The 16,016-nt window shown below is 39.0% G+C and overlaps 1 protein-coding gene across 9 annotated transcripts in view; it reads right to left on the reverse strand.

Annotated features, from left to right (window-relative positions):
* LOC127650561 (protein 4.1-like) overlaps positions 1 to 16,016 on the reverse strand; it is a 79,370-nt gene that overhangs the window by 35,854 nt on the left and 27,500 nt on the right. For all 9 annotated transcript variants that reach the window (XM_052136061.1, XM_052136059.1, XM_052136058.1 and 6 more), the window contains exons 2-10: positions 11,821 to 12,221; positions 8,126 to 8,635; positions 6,654 to 6,758; positions 6,380 to 6,422; positions 3,870 to 3,945; positions 3,269 to 3,487; positions 3,009 to 3,096; positions 1,233 to 1,385; positions 546 to 643 (exon numbers count right to left, since the gene is read on the reverse strand). In XM_052136061.1, coding sequence (XP_051992021.1) covers positions 546 to 643; positions 1,233 to 1,385; positions 3,009 to 3,096; positions 3,269 to 3,487; positions 3,870 to 3,945; positions 6,380 to 6,422; positions 6,654 to 6,758; positions 8,126 to 8,635; positions 11,821 to 12,213 — 1,685 coding nt within the window. In that variant the 5' untranslated portion in view covers positions 12,214 to 12,221. The remainder of the gene's footprint in view (positions 1 to 545; positions 644 to 1,232; positions 1,386 to 3,008; positions 3,097 to 3,268; positions 3,488 to 3,869; positions 3,946 to 6,379; positions 6,423 to 6,653; positions 6,759 to 8,125; positions 8,636 to 11,820; positions 12,222 to 16,016) is intronic.

The raw sequence follows: 16,016 nt of genomic DNA on the forward strand, positions 1-16,016 counted from the left end.
TGCGCTGGCATGAAAATTGAGGGTAGATTTAGCACTCACACAAAAATTTGATAAAACGTAGCACACAGCCTTTGCGCCATAGCACAGCGCTAACATACAACATTTACATATCAACACCAAACAATATTCAGCAACCTGGCCCTCACTGATGAACAACAGTGTGAATTATGCCAGTACGCAGAGGTTCAATCGTAACAGAGATCAATTACATAAAACTTTTTAAGGCACCATCAGCTTGTTTAATTCTATGACCCAAAACATACTCTACAAAAATATATGACTGAACATGCTTCTAGCTATGAATCATTGCATTCTGAAATGTGTCAGAACAGGATTCATAACACAAAGTGTTTGCAACTTGTAAAAATTGTGTTCCTGGAAAATTAGCATTTAAACCTAAATTATGGCTTTACTTTTGCAAGAAACCTTGATTGATATTTTATGTGAAACTAAAATGCTACAGAGCAGGTTCTGGACCTTTAAAACGTGAATATGCCAAATGCATTTTATAAGCTACATTTTAATGTATTGCTTGGTATTCCTACCTGAAGAATGTGTGATGCTCCACACACACTTTCCACAGTTTCTTGGCAGCCTTATAGTTGGGCAGTTTAAAGCCAATGGCGCTTTCATATTGTTCCATCTATTGTAAAAACAAAAAATAAAAAAACAACAAAACTATATTACTGTATATACACATGCATATTCATATGCTATAAAAAAATCTAAAGTATTTAGCAACAATTTGCAGTTCATTTCTCATTACCTCAACAAATTACATTTTTAAATGTAAAATTAAAATATATATATATATTTAAAGTTTATCTGAATAATATGAAACAATTGTTAAAATTGCAAAAATACATATGAGTTTCAAATGATATAATTATTGTTAAATTACAGTTAAATATTTTTAGAGCTTTAAGTTAAATTCATTATTTGTATTTATTTATTTATTTTTCTTTTTTCTTTTCTGTTTCGGAAATGAGATTTTATCAAGTCTTATTCCAGAAAATATCTAAAGAAATATAAGGAAAACATTTATTTTGTGCCATAAAATATACAAAAACGTCATAAAATGAATGTTTACAATAATTTCAGACTTCCCCTTTTATGTGCAAAAATAAACCAAACAAAATAATTATTTATAAACATATCTAATTCATGTGACCTGAACAAACACAGTTTTTCATGAGAATAACTCTTCTGTGTTTAAGTGTGTGCACACATACGTCACATGGCCGGATCTTGATGAAGAAACTGCTACGTTTGTAGGAGACTTTGAGAACTTTGGGCCAGGGAAAACGATTAATCCTCAGTTTGTCTTTATACACCATCAGACCACTGGAGCAAACACCCAACATTATATCCACCCCATCCAGATCCTGAGAGAAATCAAAACAAAATTTATTGCAGATATCAACTCTTGTGAATCATTATTCAGCATTTAGTAAGAGAGTGGCCTGCAGTTATACGCACACGCACGCACACACACACACACACACACACATACACACACGCGCTGCATACTGCAGAAATACTAAGAGTGGTATGGTAGTATGCTATTCCCAAACATAGCCCCAGTCTACAAACATACGTTTTGTAATCACATCGCTCTACCACCAGAGGGCGTCCCTGCCCTATCTTTTAAAATACTGAATTTCATAATTTATTTAAATCCATGGCTTGATGCAAACAGATTTCAGCAGCTAAATCTGAGCAATGACAGGCCACGCAATGCTTTTTATCAGGATAGACACAAGCACTCTGCTCAAGTGATATATGAAGGACATTTCATTCTTGTGTCAAACTGATGTCTTTATGACAACTGAAATTCATGACTTCACATAAAGCAGGGTCTTTAATCAATGACTGGGAAAGTCACTTTGTCCAAAGTCTAACTGCAATATGTAATTTTTAATACATTTTAAATCACTTTACACTGCTGCTGACTTTAAAAATACATTTACAAATATGTATTTTTGTATAAGTTTAAAATATGTTTATCAATAACTACAACAATTTGGTCCCAAACTAGCATTCACCCATTGAGTGATAATTCAATTTTGGCCAAATCTGAAAATAAATAAATAAATATACTGTACTGTATATATTAATACATTTGTTACAGTTTTCAAAACATATTATTTAGAAATAGGGCTGGTCATTGATACAGATTTACCGATTAAATCCGATTCTGATTCACAAGCTCTCGATTCGATTCGATTCAATATCAAATTATATGTGTTTGTTTAAGTTAAATGTCCCTTTTGCTTACATATAAAATAAATAGTATTTTAAAGGTATTCAATCAATAAATAAGATACTATATTTCATACATTATTTTTGTTAGATATTAATTGTTAAATTGCATAATTTGTGCTATTTACAAGTATTTACATTGATTTGTTGAACACATGTTAAAACCAGAACTGTCTCTTTTACAAAAAACTGCATTTCTGTGAACAGCGCCTTTAAATGAGTGCATGTTAACTAGAGAGACTCGAATGAGGCTTTACCTCATCTGTGCGATACATGATTGGAATTAAATTAAATGTTGTTGTTTTTTGTAGTTGTTGTTTTTGATCAACAATTGACTGTAAAGAAAAGAAAGGGTAATAAAAGAGACAGTATTCAATGACAAATGGGTTGCGTGGATCTTGTCTTTGGACACACATTACACGGAGCAACTTTACTCTCAACACGCTGTGAAAGGATCTTGCTGCTGAACACTTCATGACTAACCTACACAATTACTGGTGAGTGAAATCTAAACATTTACCAGCAAGCTCCCAAATATATTCAATTTAGTCACATAGCATGAAATTTGGTTGCAAATGCTAATTATTTCCTCACATTGTAGTAGAGGGTTGGACATCAAGTAAAAGATCAAGTTCAAATGAAGATCGCGATTAATCTGAAAAACTATATTTTTTCCCACCCCTACTTAGAAAAGCATTTATTTATAACACCATTTATTGAAAGTGCTTTCTGTTGATATACTATACCTTTGCCTGGTGGAGGTCAACCCCATACATGGCAAGTTTTTTGGCATTTTCCAGGAACATCATATCAGCTTGAGCTGGACTCATAGACCTACAGAAAAACAGAATAAATTCTTAAACCAAACATCTCTAAAAATACATATTACTGAATGGAATCCATTGTGTTTTCATGATCGATCACTGCTTTCACTTGAGAACTTGTGCCATCCCTAACATACATCAAAATGATCACCACATCAACAACCAGAAACCGTCATGACCACCTGTAGGTGCGGTGAAGCTCCATGACTTTGTCCTCGAGCTCTTTTGTCTGTCCTGGGATCAGGTGGAGCTCTTTGGCATAGTCGGTGCCTTGGACCTCCGGGTCGTACTCGCCCAGTTCAGACTGCAGAGCGTATGAGCCCAACAGAGCCAGAGTCACGAAAGAGCAGGGCAGGCGACCGCTCTTGATATCTTTACGCAGCTGCAGACACAGATAATACCTGCACAGCACAAATAATTTCACTGTTTGCTCAAAAACCCACGTCAATTAGGCCAACATGACAATTCACTGCTTGTTGGATCATGTCATATACAGTTCAGTCTAAAACTGCATGACAACAGTAAAGCAAAAGATGATGTTAGTGTGCTGCCAAAATTATTTAGGGTAAAAGGGGTTTTGTAATTTATGAGTGTGATAATGAAACTGGCTAGAGAATAGCTTGCGCGCTTGGTTAGTAACAGCAGGAGGCTCTGCATTTTATTTATGATTTAATCTGGCAAGTATTGGAGATCAGAATATAATTGAGCGAGTGTATATCACTGAATTTTGACAGCATGGACAGGTAATGTTAAAAGTAAAATGGAAATGGAAGTGATCTTCACCTGGTGATGTCCTCCGATAGCTGAGCTGGATCGGGAGGGTAGAACTTCACATTGAATGTGAAATCATAATTGGTGCCTAGACAAATACAAAGATGAAGATATAAAACAGAGATGACTGCAAAGAATACTAGATTTTCACAATCTCTGCTACAAAGTCCCGCTTAACCAGCATGCAATTCCCTAACTGAGCTGGTTTATGCTGGTCTACCATGCTTTTCGTCAGCAAAACCTAGCTGGTGAAGCTGCTTGACCAGCATGATCTTTCTTATGAAGTGGGTTAAGCTAGTTTAAAAACTTCTGGTAGGGTCACCAGCATTCTTCGCTGAGGGACCAGCACCCAAAAAACAGCATAATCTGGTGACCAGCAATGCTGGTCTTTTCAGCAGGGATTTTGATGAAAATGTGAGGGGCTTTTGTTTGTGCAAAAATCTCTACCACAATGTTAAAGTGAAGTAGGATTGATAGGATGTTTTGAGTGGTTGCTTGGGCTTTGACAGGCGGCCATTAAAGTGTTCTACAGTACATGGTTGTTAGGGCATTACTAAGTGGTTGCTAGGGTGTTCTGGTAGTTGCTAGGCAGGTGCTAAGGTGTTCCTGATGGTTACCAGGCATTGCTGGGGTGATATGGTTGGTTGCTTGGGCATTGCTAAGCGGTTGCTAAGGTGTTCTATAGTACATGTTTGTTAGGACATTACTAAGTAGAGCCAAACGTATTGGCAGTGACATATATTTTGTGTTTTGCAAAGTTTGCTGCTTCAGTATTTGTAGATTATTTTTTCACATGTTTCTATGGTATACTGGAAAACAATGATAAGCATTTTTATGAGTTTTAAAGGCTTTTATTGGCAAAAACATTAAATAAAGGCAGAGAGTCAATATTTACAGTGTTGACCTTTGTTCTTCATAACCTCTGCAATTCGCTCTGGCACGTTGGATATCAGTGTCTGGGCCAAATCCTGACTGATGGCGATCCATTCTTGCCTTATTAGTGCTTGGAGTTGATCACAATTTGTGGGCTTCTGCTTGTCCACTTGCCTTTTGAGGATTAACCACAGATTCTCTATGGGATTAAAATCCAGGGAGTTGCCTGGCCACGGATCCAAAATTTCAATGTAATGATCTCCGAGCCACTTCATTATCACTCTTGCCTTGTGACATTTCAGTCTGTCCTTGATGTTTTTCTTGGAGAGAAATGGCTTTTTTGCTGCCATTCTTGACACAAGACCATTGTCCAAAAGTCTTCGCCTCACTGTGCATGCAGATGCACTCACACCAACCTGCTGCCAATATTGAGCAAGCTCTGCACTGGTGGTGACACGATTCTGTAGCTGACTCCTCAGGAGGAGACGGTCCTGCTGCTTGCTGGACTCTCAGGGACATTCTGAAGCCTTCTTCACCGCAGTTTAACCTTTCTCTCCTTGAAGTTCTTGATGATCCGGTAAATGGTTCTTTCAGGTGCAATATTCTTTGCAGCAATTTCCTTGCATGTGAGGCCATTTTGAAGCAAAGCGATGATGGCTGCACGTCTTTCTTTAGAGGTAACCATTGCCAACAAGAACACAATGATTGGAAGCACTTCTTCCCTCCTTTTATAGCAATCAGTCTGCTTTTATAATCCAATCAGAATAATAGAGTGATTTCACCTGACTAGTACTCGTTCACACTTTCCCAGGTGCTGCTGATATGATTAGTGAAATGATGTTAGCTTTTTGTGCTAGGGCCAAAAAAACAGTGAAATTTGGGTTTTTGTGATAAAGTTTTTTGGTCAATGAAGCTTTTTGCAATTATTTAAAATGCATCTGATCACTCTGCAAAATAATCTAGAAACAATGTGAATCAACACCACAACAACTGAAGCAGACAACTTCAGACAAACTACTGTGTGTTGCTTACATGCAAAACAAAAATGTATGTCACTGCCAATACGTTTGGCCATGGCTGTAGTTGCTAGGGTGTTCTGTAAGGTGTTCTAGATAGGTGCTAGGGAGCTCTAGTAGTTTCTAGGAGGGTGCTAGGGCATTTATAAAGGTTACCAGGCATTGCTAAGGTGATATGGGTGGTTGCTTGAGCATTGCTAAGAGGTCGCTATGGTTTTCTATACTACATGGTTGCTAGGGCATTACTAAGTAGTTGCTAGGGTGTTACTGGTAGTTACCAGGCATTGCTAAGATGATATGGGTGCTTGCTAGGGCATTACTAGATGGTTGTGAAGGTGATCTGGTTGGTTTTTAGGACATTCTCAATGGTTCCTGGGGCATTGTTAGTGTGTTCTGGATGGTTGCCAGGGCCTTGCATGTGGTCTAAAAGGTGTTCTACATAGGTGCCAGGAAGCTCTGGTAGTATATTGGAGGGTGCTAGGGTGTTTCTATAGGTTATCAGGCATTGCTAGGGTGATATGGCTTATTGCTAGGGCATCCTCGATAGTTCCGTGGGCACTGTTTGGGTGTTACTAAGTTACTAACTATATCTCTGTAACATGCCAAATAATTGAACAGCATGATGCTACTCACCTTGTACTTGCCGTCTGATCTCCTTGGAAAAGTCCAACCATGTCTGAAAGACAAACAATACTTTAACTAACTGCTTTAATGTACTCACAACTCCTTGAAAGGGTGAAGAAAGCAAATGTAGATTTTAATGCCATTTAACAATATGCCCATTAGCACAAAACATACACATTCATTTGACAAAATGCTAAAGACTGAAGAAAACAGGCTGTGAAAAAAGACTGAGTGTAAGTAATAATAAAAGGGTGAGAGAGAGAGCTCTAAAAGATTGAGGCACCTTTACAGTTGGCGTCTCCCATACAGCCAAGCCATAATAGTCTTTCTCAAGAAGATTCAAGTGGTCGCACACCTGTGCGAACAGCTCCTGGCCTTTGGCATGTTTCTGGAAACAAAGAAATGCTGTTATTTAAAGCAAACCAAAAAAAACAAAAACAAAACCTGTAGTATTCCTCACGTGTATCTGCCAAAGTTTGCCATTTATACAGCATTGAATCTTAAAGATTATAGTTTGAGGCAGCTAGCAGTATAATAAGCAAGATATTACAAGCCTTTGTTTTTAGAGATATAATAATTAGTCCTTATTTATTTTAGCTGAACAGAAATTCGGATCAAAATGTCTTTGCTGTATGTGCAATAATTTAAAGAGACTGTTGTGTCATTATTTGAATGAGCTGCAACTTGCACACTGGTCTGTTATTGTATTAGCGTCGATTTAAGATTTACCCGTCCCTGAACATCACATAAAAGCAACGCATTGTGTTTTACATGTCACTCAGATGGTCCCTTCTTATATAAGTGGGCAGTACTTGGTCAGTCTAAAGTGGACCAAGCCTTGATAGATTGTTCAATAGACTTTGCTGATAGTCAAAAGTCTGATGCTGTAAGACTATGCAATAACTGTAGGTAAGTTATGCTCCTAAGATTCATAATACAGTTTTTTCCAAAATTTGAGGCAATCTAACCAACCATTAGACAATTTTACTAAAAAAAACTAAAGAAAACAAAAAAAAAACATATATATATATATATATATATATATATATATATATATATATATATATATATATATATATATATATATATATATACCAGTTAAGGAAATTGTTTATTATATAGAATATATTTTATATATTTTTTCAAAAACATAATGGTTATTATGAAATAGTTAAAGCTAATTAAGGAAGTATGAATTCATCCAATATTGATAAGTGATATACATTTTTGTTCTTGTAAGAGACTAGAGTATCTCCTTCTTAGCTTGGCAAATATACTGTAAGCTCTGCAGAAAAAAAAAAAAAAAGAATTTAAACCATCTTAAAGAGGTTTTCTGGACTTGGCAAGCCACTAAGCTGGTCTTGAACAATGACTTAGCTTGGCTGGCTACAAGAATTAACCTGTGAATATTGAGCAATACTTTGTGTGAGTCATTGACTTGTAAGCATAGCTAGCTACATGCTGACGTAAGGTTCTGTTTCGCTTAGGATGTTGTCTGTGCTGAGTCAGGTAAGTCGGTTTTGAGACAGAGCCACAGAGAAAGATGCCAACAAAAACACAACAAACTGTCACGTCAGCAGAGACAGTCTCTCTGTAGTTTGAGAGATAATTAGCAAAGGAAGTAAAAGCCCTTGAGCAACACTAGAGTCTCAGAGTCTCTCTCCCGGGACTAGACAACAATACTCCTCACTCGGTAAGCAACAAAAGCAGTGGTTATATGTGCGCTGTGAGTGTGTGTGTGTGTGTGTTGCTTACATCCAGCTCACACTCGAAGAAGGTATCATCCAGCAGTGTGACTTTGCACTGCATGATCTTGGGGCGGCGAGATGCCTTCTGCTTCTTTCCCTCGTCCTCGTCCTCCTCCGCCTCCTCCTTCACCACCACCACAGCATTCTCCTCCTCTTTCTCTGCCTCTTTTTCTCCTTCATCCTTTGCTTCTGTTTCTGCTGCTGCTGCATCTTGTGCTTTGGGCTCTAATTTCTCCTTCTCTTTCACCTTCTCTCGCTCCTTGTCTTTCTCTGCCTCATCTGCTTTGGCCTTGTCCTCATTCTTCTTGTCCTTCTTCTCTTTTTTCTCCTTCTTTTCTTTCTTTTCTGCCTTCTCTTTTTTCTCTGTCTTCTCTTTCTTCTCAGTCTTCTCCTTATCTGCCTTCTCCTTCTTCTCCTTCTCTTTCTTTTCTTTCTTCTCCTTCTTCTCCTTCTTCTCCCCCTTTTCTCCCTTTACAGACTCCAGCTCTGCGTTTTCTTTCTGATCTGCTACGACTTGCTAGAGGAAGACAAAATAAGACACGTTAAACAATCTAAGGCTTAGCTTATCGTCAATATTTCCAAACAATGGTCAAATCAGGATTTTGTATGCCACTACATTAGTAGGGATAGACAGGGACGACTTTTATAAGGTCATTCACAGTGGCTCACGTGTTCACATGAGAAATTGTGTTGTTTAGCACTAAAAACAACACAAGTTCTCATGCAAACTTGAAAATCACTGTGAACAAATCTCTCACATTGCGCTGATTAGTGTGCAATGGACATCAAGATTTTCACAAAAGAATGACTTATATTATGGGTTGTTTACCACTAAAACATATTGAATGCCTTCTGAAGACTTGGAATATGATGCAAGCATCACATGGACAACTTTTATGATCATTTTGGATCCTGTTTTAAGCTTTAAAGTACATCACAACTACAATTAGATTATAATTTTTAAAACATCTCCTTTTGTGGTCCACATAAGAGAGCAAGTCATGCGGGTTTGGAATGACGTGATGGTAAATTATAAAATAATTTTTATTTTTGGGTTAATTATTCCTTTAAGAATATTTAGGTAAATGAATCCAAAAATAATCCACAACAAATTACTAATTACATCTCTGTAATCAGATTACTAGATATTTCGTCAAAAATAATCATATTACTAATTACTTTACATTTACGTTACTTTCTAAAACACTGAAACATTTTTGTTTTTTCAAAATAAAATCTGTATTTTCTGATTTATTGTCACATATACTTTAGCTGTCATAGAAACGCAAACAGACCTACATTAATTAAATGTATAAAGTAATTACCTAAATTGAAAGTCAGTTACTGTAATAAAAGATTTGAAATGTAATGTATTACACTACTTTTTAAGTAAGAAAGTAATTATATTACAGTAACTAATTACTTTGTTATCACATTACTCCCAAAACTGGGGATAAAGTGCTTCCAATGATACTCGTGTTCAATACTACAGATTGAATTAAATTGAAACTGTATGTAATGCAGAGTGAATGTAGACCGGCATGGGCAGGCACAGAGGTGGACAATCGAATACAGGTTTGGACTCAAGTAAATGTTTTAAGTTTGAAAAGGACAAGTCTTTCAGGCTACCATGAAGCAAATCAAAACACATTTAACAAGGTCAGGTATCAGAGTCAGCATTTTTATACTGTCAAATTTGTAGTAATGCATTCTGAGAATGCCTTCATGATGCTGCCTTAGTACTTGGCCAAAAGATAGTATTTTAGAAAGGCAGCATTATTACGCCTCCCTTTCGGAACAGCTTTTCATTTGGATTGTACTTGTGATGTCTTAAAATGCTGTCTATGTTGGCAGCTCAATAGGTTTTGGAACATCTTTATACAAGACAAGACTCCTGACTATAGTATAGTTAAACGATGAGCTCACAGAATTAATAATTTAAATTTAGCAAATAGAGAAAAAGCTGCAGCATGTTGACAGCATTTTGAAATGCCTAAAATACCTGCCGTTGAGTAAGAACAGCCTCTCAGAAAGCTTTTAGCGTACTCTGCTGTTCTTCAGAGATGAAACAGATGAGAGGTGTATAAACAAGCTTTGACACACAACCTCAGAACTTAATACACAAGTGTGTAAATGAGCTGTGCAAAGCTCTACTGGCCAGTTGCCTTGGAATAACATCTAGTTATACATCCCTCACTACATTCAAAATTATTCACACTCAGGTCAAACTCAAATCTCAGTAACCCCACACAGTAGTAGGATGAGCATTATTTTAGTTATGCTCATTAGTTTTTTAATGTTTTAAGCAGTGATTGACTGATATAGGTTTTTCAATGGTTGATGCCAAGATGGTGCTGATATACAGTATACTGTACATGATGATGGGAAATGAGATTTAATAAAACAGAAAATCTGATTTTCTACTGATAAGGTTGCTGGCAGATTTTGAAACTGACACATGGGGGAACGAACACTGTTGATTGGCCCAGTGGGTATACTAATCGGCCAGTGCCTATTTGCCAAGGGACAGGCAAGTAATTTATCACCATTACATTCTAATGGGTAATATTGATTAACAAAAATAAATACGAGCTTTTATTAAAATTAAAATGTGCTCGCATTTTTTTCCCCCTAAAATGCTCAATACATTTTTTCTTCTTCTTTCTTTTCAACTATGTTAAGCTGTGCCATTTTTCCCCTTTAAAAATAATGGTTAGATCATTCTGAGATCATATTTAAAGTAATATCGTGAAAGTATTTGACCACATGTTTCTTTTACAGCATCAGTATTTCATTATGTTTACACTTACACTGGAAGATCAATAGTTGGCACTGTTATGGGGAAAAAAATCGTAGTGATACAGTTTTTACAGATAATATAATAGATAAGATATAATAGAACAAGAATAGTGCCTGTAAATAATGTGAAATTTGCTTGCCAAAGCCATAAGGCATTTTTGCACATTATTTTCTGATAGTTCATGTGCACTAAAATCAACCCCATTCAGCTGATACACTGAAAACAAGCACCATCCCCCCTTCAGCTTCAAAATGTTGGCACCCATTCACTTGCATTATATGGATATACAGAGCTGAGATGTTCTTCTAAAAATCTCAGTTTGTGTTCTACAGAAGAAAGATAGTCATACACATCTGGGATGGCACGAGGGTGAATAAATCATGAGAGAATGTACGTTTTTGGGTGAATTATCCCTTTAACAAGATATGCACTCATGTGAACTGTATTGCATAATTTAAAATACAACCCACTCTGGCCACTCTATGGCCATTTCACACAAGATGGGAAAAAGGTGACTGAAGTTGTTCCTGGCATGCTGCTCAGCCTTACAGGCTTCATATGGTCAGGATTAGGGATATGGGAGTGGGCCATCTTCTGCCTGACAGTAAAAATTCCAGACACCTTTATACAATGGAAACATTTCACATGGAAACTGAAGCTCATACATTCAACATCACTTCCAGCTTTGGCCACTGGGGGAAGTGCTTTGAATTTCAATAAGCACAGAACGACCAGCAGCAAAACTTTCTGTAACCACATATTTAGGATTGAAGGTAAGAGTTTAAGGATAAGACATAGAAAAAAATATTTCTGTTAACCTGAAATCTGAGTATTTGTTAGACACTTCAACCTATGTGGGTTATAAGCCTGGTACATTTGACACATCAGTCGTTCTTTTTCACCTGGTTTTCAGCACTGCTGATTGAGTGCTGGTCTAGAGCAACATCGCCTTCTATGCGAAGTTCTGGTTCGGGGTCCGCAATGGGAGCTTTGGGTTCGTACTGGCCCTCCGACTCCCGGACCCTCTCTGTCTCCACCCCCTCACCCTCCGAGCACTGCGAGCGGCGCTTCAGGAAGGAGGAGAAGAGGCGGGAGAGGCCGCGGCCAGTGGAGGTGCGCTGCCGCGGCTTCAGCTGCTGTTCGTCCTCTGAGCCCCCAGGGGGCGACGAAGGGCCAGAGGGGCGGTCCTGAGCTGTGTCAGTGGGGCTGGGCTCCTGGGCAGCGGGGTTCTCCTCTTCCTGCTGCTGCTCGCACACCTGTTTCGTATTAACGCTCTCCGCCTCGTCTGTCGTCATGGCAGCCACTGTGAGAAGAGGAGAAGGGATCAAAGGTTACAGTTTATGTCATGAATTCAGCTTTTTTTTTAAATCACTGAATATAATTACATGTTCAACAAAACACTTCAAAAAATTAGCTTGTTATATAAAAATGTTTTAAAGGTCAACATTTGTGCTGTGCCGACATAATCATATATTGATACATTGGCATTCGTGCCATTTCCTTCAGATCAAGAGTGCAATTTTTTCCAATTGTTGTGTTCTAACATCAAAACTCACAACCTTACACATATAAAGTTTAATTGATCATCATCCTTAATCTGTGAATGGTGATCGTCCGATCATGCCTAGTAACAGGGTCAATCTTTTTTTTTTTTTTAAATGCAGCACACACTTATTCACACACTGCTACAATGAATAAGCAATATGTTATGATGATCTTTTATAGAGACAACAGAACTATTCATAACTGTTTACTATTCAAATAAATGTTAGCAATACACAATTAATGTATTTTGAATGTAATTTTACTGAATTAACACTTTAAATCGAGAGCCCTAGTAAATACTCATTTTGAAATATCAGCAACAACATAAACGTCATTGTGACAGGGCGGAGGCGGGGCCGGGTCGGGATTCTACACACCCGGTCCCTTATCAGGCTAATCACGTCTCCAAGAGGGATAAAGGCCGACTGCGGAGGATGGTGCGGGAGAGAGAGATCGTTTACGGACATGTCCGTCATGTGTGTGTTTGTCTATTGTTTAAGTTAATCATTCAAATATTATTTATGTCGTCAAGCCGGTTCTCGCCTCCTCCTTTCAATTGAACTGCTTTACAGTCATTGTTTCTTTTACTTTCTAAAATCAACGAAGACTTCAGAAAAAATACATGCATCACAAAATGCATTACAAGGTCTTCTTTTCAGGAAGGATGAGACAAAAGATCCAAGTGTTGAGACAATGAGCTGATATTTATATAACAATCACAGCAATGCTTCAATCAGGGAACCCCGGCACTGACTGCTTGTGTGCGTAGTGGTCATGTAGTATAGATCCTCAAGGAATCCAGAAAGAGTAGTATGTTCGTAGGCTTATGTGAGTAACGGTCGTGTGCTGAGCAGTTCCGGTGCAGTATTGCTCAGTAGAAACTCAGGAGAGTGTCAAAAGAGACGAGGCAACAGGCAGGATGGTAACAACAATCCTGGCGCACACTGGTAACAAATAAACAGAACATGATACTAGGGCAGAGGGAGAGAGCGATAAGCAACAGGACTCAAACAAACAATCGAGTGACGAACACAAAACAGAGTGAGGTAGATTTAGCCAGGGACCTAATGGCGTTGAAGTGCTGCTCACCCGCAGCACTTCAGCTGGAATGATCGAACAGAGCAAGTGGACATGTAACGGCGAACGTCCTGCGCCAGCGACGGCCAGAGGCGGCGGCAGCCGATTTTGCCGGGGCTTCAGCCCCGAATGTTTTGAGTGTAGCCCCGAATGTATTTTGAAAAGTTGACTGACAAATATGAAACCGGACAATAGCCTATGTAAACCCCCGAAATCATAAGTTGCCTTATTTCATTGTGCTTTGGCTTTGCACATACTGCATACAGCCTGTAAAAATAGACATAGGCATAATCTAGCCTATAGAATAAGTTCCTTTGCTGTCGGTAGCTTATGGGCGACTCCGTTTCTTCCTCTCTGCTGAATATGCAGCAGGTAGGGGAGGAGCTTGCACAGTCATTGACATCAACTAACGTTACTTAGTGTCGAGTTAACAGCAGTTAGCAGGAAAGATAGCAAAAATGAAGCAAATGAGGCTTTGGGGATTTTTCCGAAAGAAGTGGGTAAGAATTCACATTGAAGCTCCGGATGTCCTTCAATGCTGGAAACGCCTCTGGCGACGGCCAGCAGTATCGCTGTCTAATGAGCGCCTGAGTAAGAACAGCCCTTGGATGACAGGTGACGTTGGACAAGTGGCCCCACCGGAAAAGCAAGGTGGTGTTATGCAGCACTGAACCAACTTTAGACTCCATGGACACCATGCCCACCACCCAGGAGGCGGGGAGGATGGTATCCGGAGGGGTGGTGGAGGTCTCGACTTCAAAACATCTGGATAGAGCATCAGGCTTGGTGTTTTTGGAGCCAGTAGAGTAGGACAAAATAAAATCAAAACAGCAAAAGAAAAGCACCCAACAAGGCTGTTTAGAGTTAAGACGTTTAGCTCTGTATATATACTCAAAGTTTTTGTGATCAGTTCAGACCACAAAAGGTACCCCCGAACCCTCTAGCCAGTGACACCACTCCCCAAGGCCAGTCTGACAGCCAACAACTCCCTATTACCGACTTCATAATTCCGTCCGGCTGGGGACAGATGCTGCGAGAAAAGGCACACAGATGTATCTTCCCATCCAAGGAAGAGTGCTGAGACAGGACAGTCCCAACCCCAACCTCTGACACATCCACCTCCTTTCTTTCAATTCAGAAAATGTGGCTTCTGCCCACGAGGACCAACAGAACTTAGTAAGGGTGGAGGTGAGATCCATCAGGGGTGTGATGTTGGTAGAAATGAGCAAACCCCAAAAACCTTTGCAAAGATTTGCGGGAGTCTGGGGCTGGCCAATGAGAAGCTGCTTTAACTTTAACAGGGTCCATGTGCACCCTCTTGGACGAGACGATGAAACCCAGGAACGGAACGATTATGTATGAAAAACACACTTCTCCACCTTAACGAACAGTTGGTTCTCTAGCAGTCGCTGAAGCTCCTGCCTGACATACTAGAAATGGTTCTAGAATATCGTCTAAATAAACAAAAACAAATAGATCTACCATGTCCCGAAGCACGTCATTCACGAACCCCTGGATGACAGCGGTGGTGTCGACCAATCCGAACTGCATGACCGAATATTCAAAGTGCCCCCTATGGGTGTTAAAAGCTGTCTTCCACTCATACCCCTTCCTGATCCAAATCAGGTGATAAGCAATGCGTAGGTCCAACTTCATAAATGCGGATGCCCCCTGCAAGAGTTTGAAAGCTGAAGATATCAACGGTTATGTATAGCGATTATTCACTTCAGCCCCCGATAATCAATACAAGCTAAGCCAGTCATTCTTCTTCTCCACGAAGAAGAACCCCACCCCTGCAAGGGAAGAGGAAGGACCAATCAGGGGGAAAGCAGCAGCCAACAACTCTCACTCACAATTGTTATGTAAAATTAAAATGGGTCGCATGCGCAACGATATAGACGAAAGCCTGAATTAATCGCGCATGTGAGCTGCTCTGCGTTTGTCACGAGAGCTCACATTTTAAGGAGTGGCTGGTTGACGTGCTTGCACTGATCTTGTCAATGGAGCTGACATTTCGCGGGAAGCCCGGTTGATGTGTGCGCAAGGATAACAGAGCACAATTTGGCTTCAAAGACCCCACGCACATCCGTGTCCCACATGAAAAGCGTATTTAATGCTCATAAAGTCAAATTCATGTAATACGGTTGCTTCATCGCCTGATGGAAATGCGTAAGGATGTGGCTGACATGAAAGTATTAAATAAAGGTACATCTTAAAAAATGTCTATATCATAATTTATGCGTTGTATCGATAACATTGGACCGTTGGTTATTGGATCGATGCATGTGTAAAATCCACTGTTGCATAATACTTACATAATGTAAAGCATTAGTGATAAAGTGACTATGCCCAGATCTTGTGTACTTTTTGAGACCGTAACAGTCTATTTTGAAATGAACAGTAAAAGCATATCCAATTATCACAAGATCACACTTTCCAGTGTTAAATCTAATCCAAGGTACTTGTGCGGACTAAC

The sequence above is a fragment of the Xyrauchen texanus genome, chromosome 10, assembly GCF_025860055.1.
Source record: "Xyrauchen texanus isolate HMW12.3.18 chromosome 10, RBS_HiC_50CHRs, whole genome shotgun sequence".
Classification (NCBI taxonomy): domain Eukaryota; kingdom Metazoa; phylum Chordata; class Actinopteri; order Cypriniformes; family Catostomidae; genus Xyrauchen; species Xyrauchen texanus.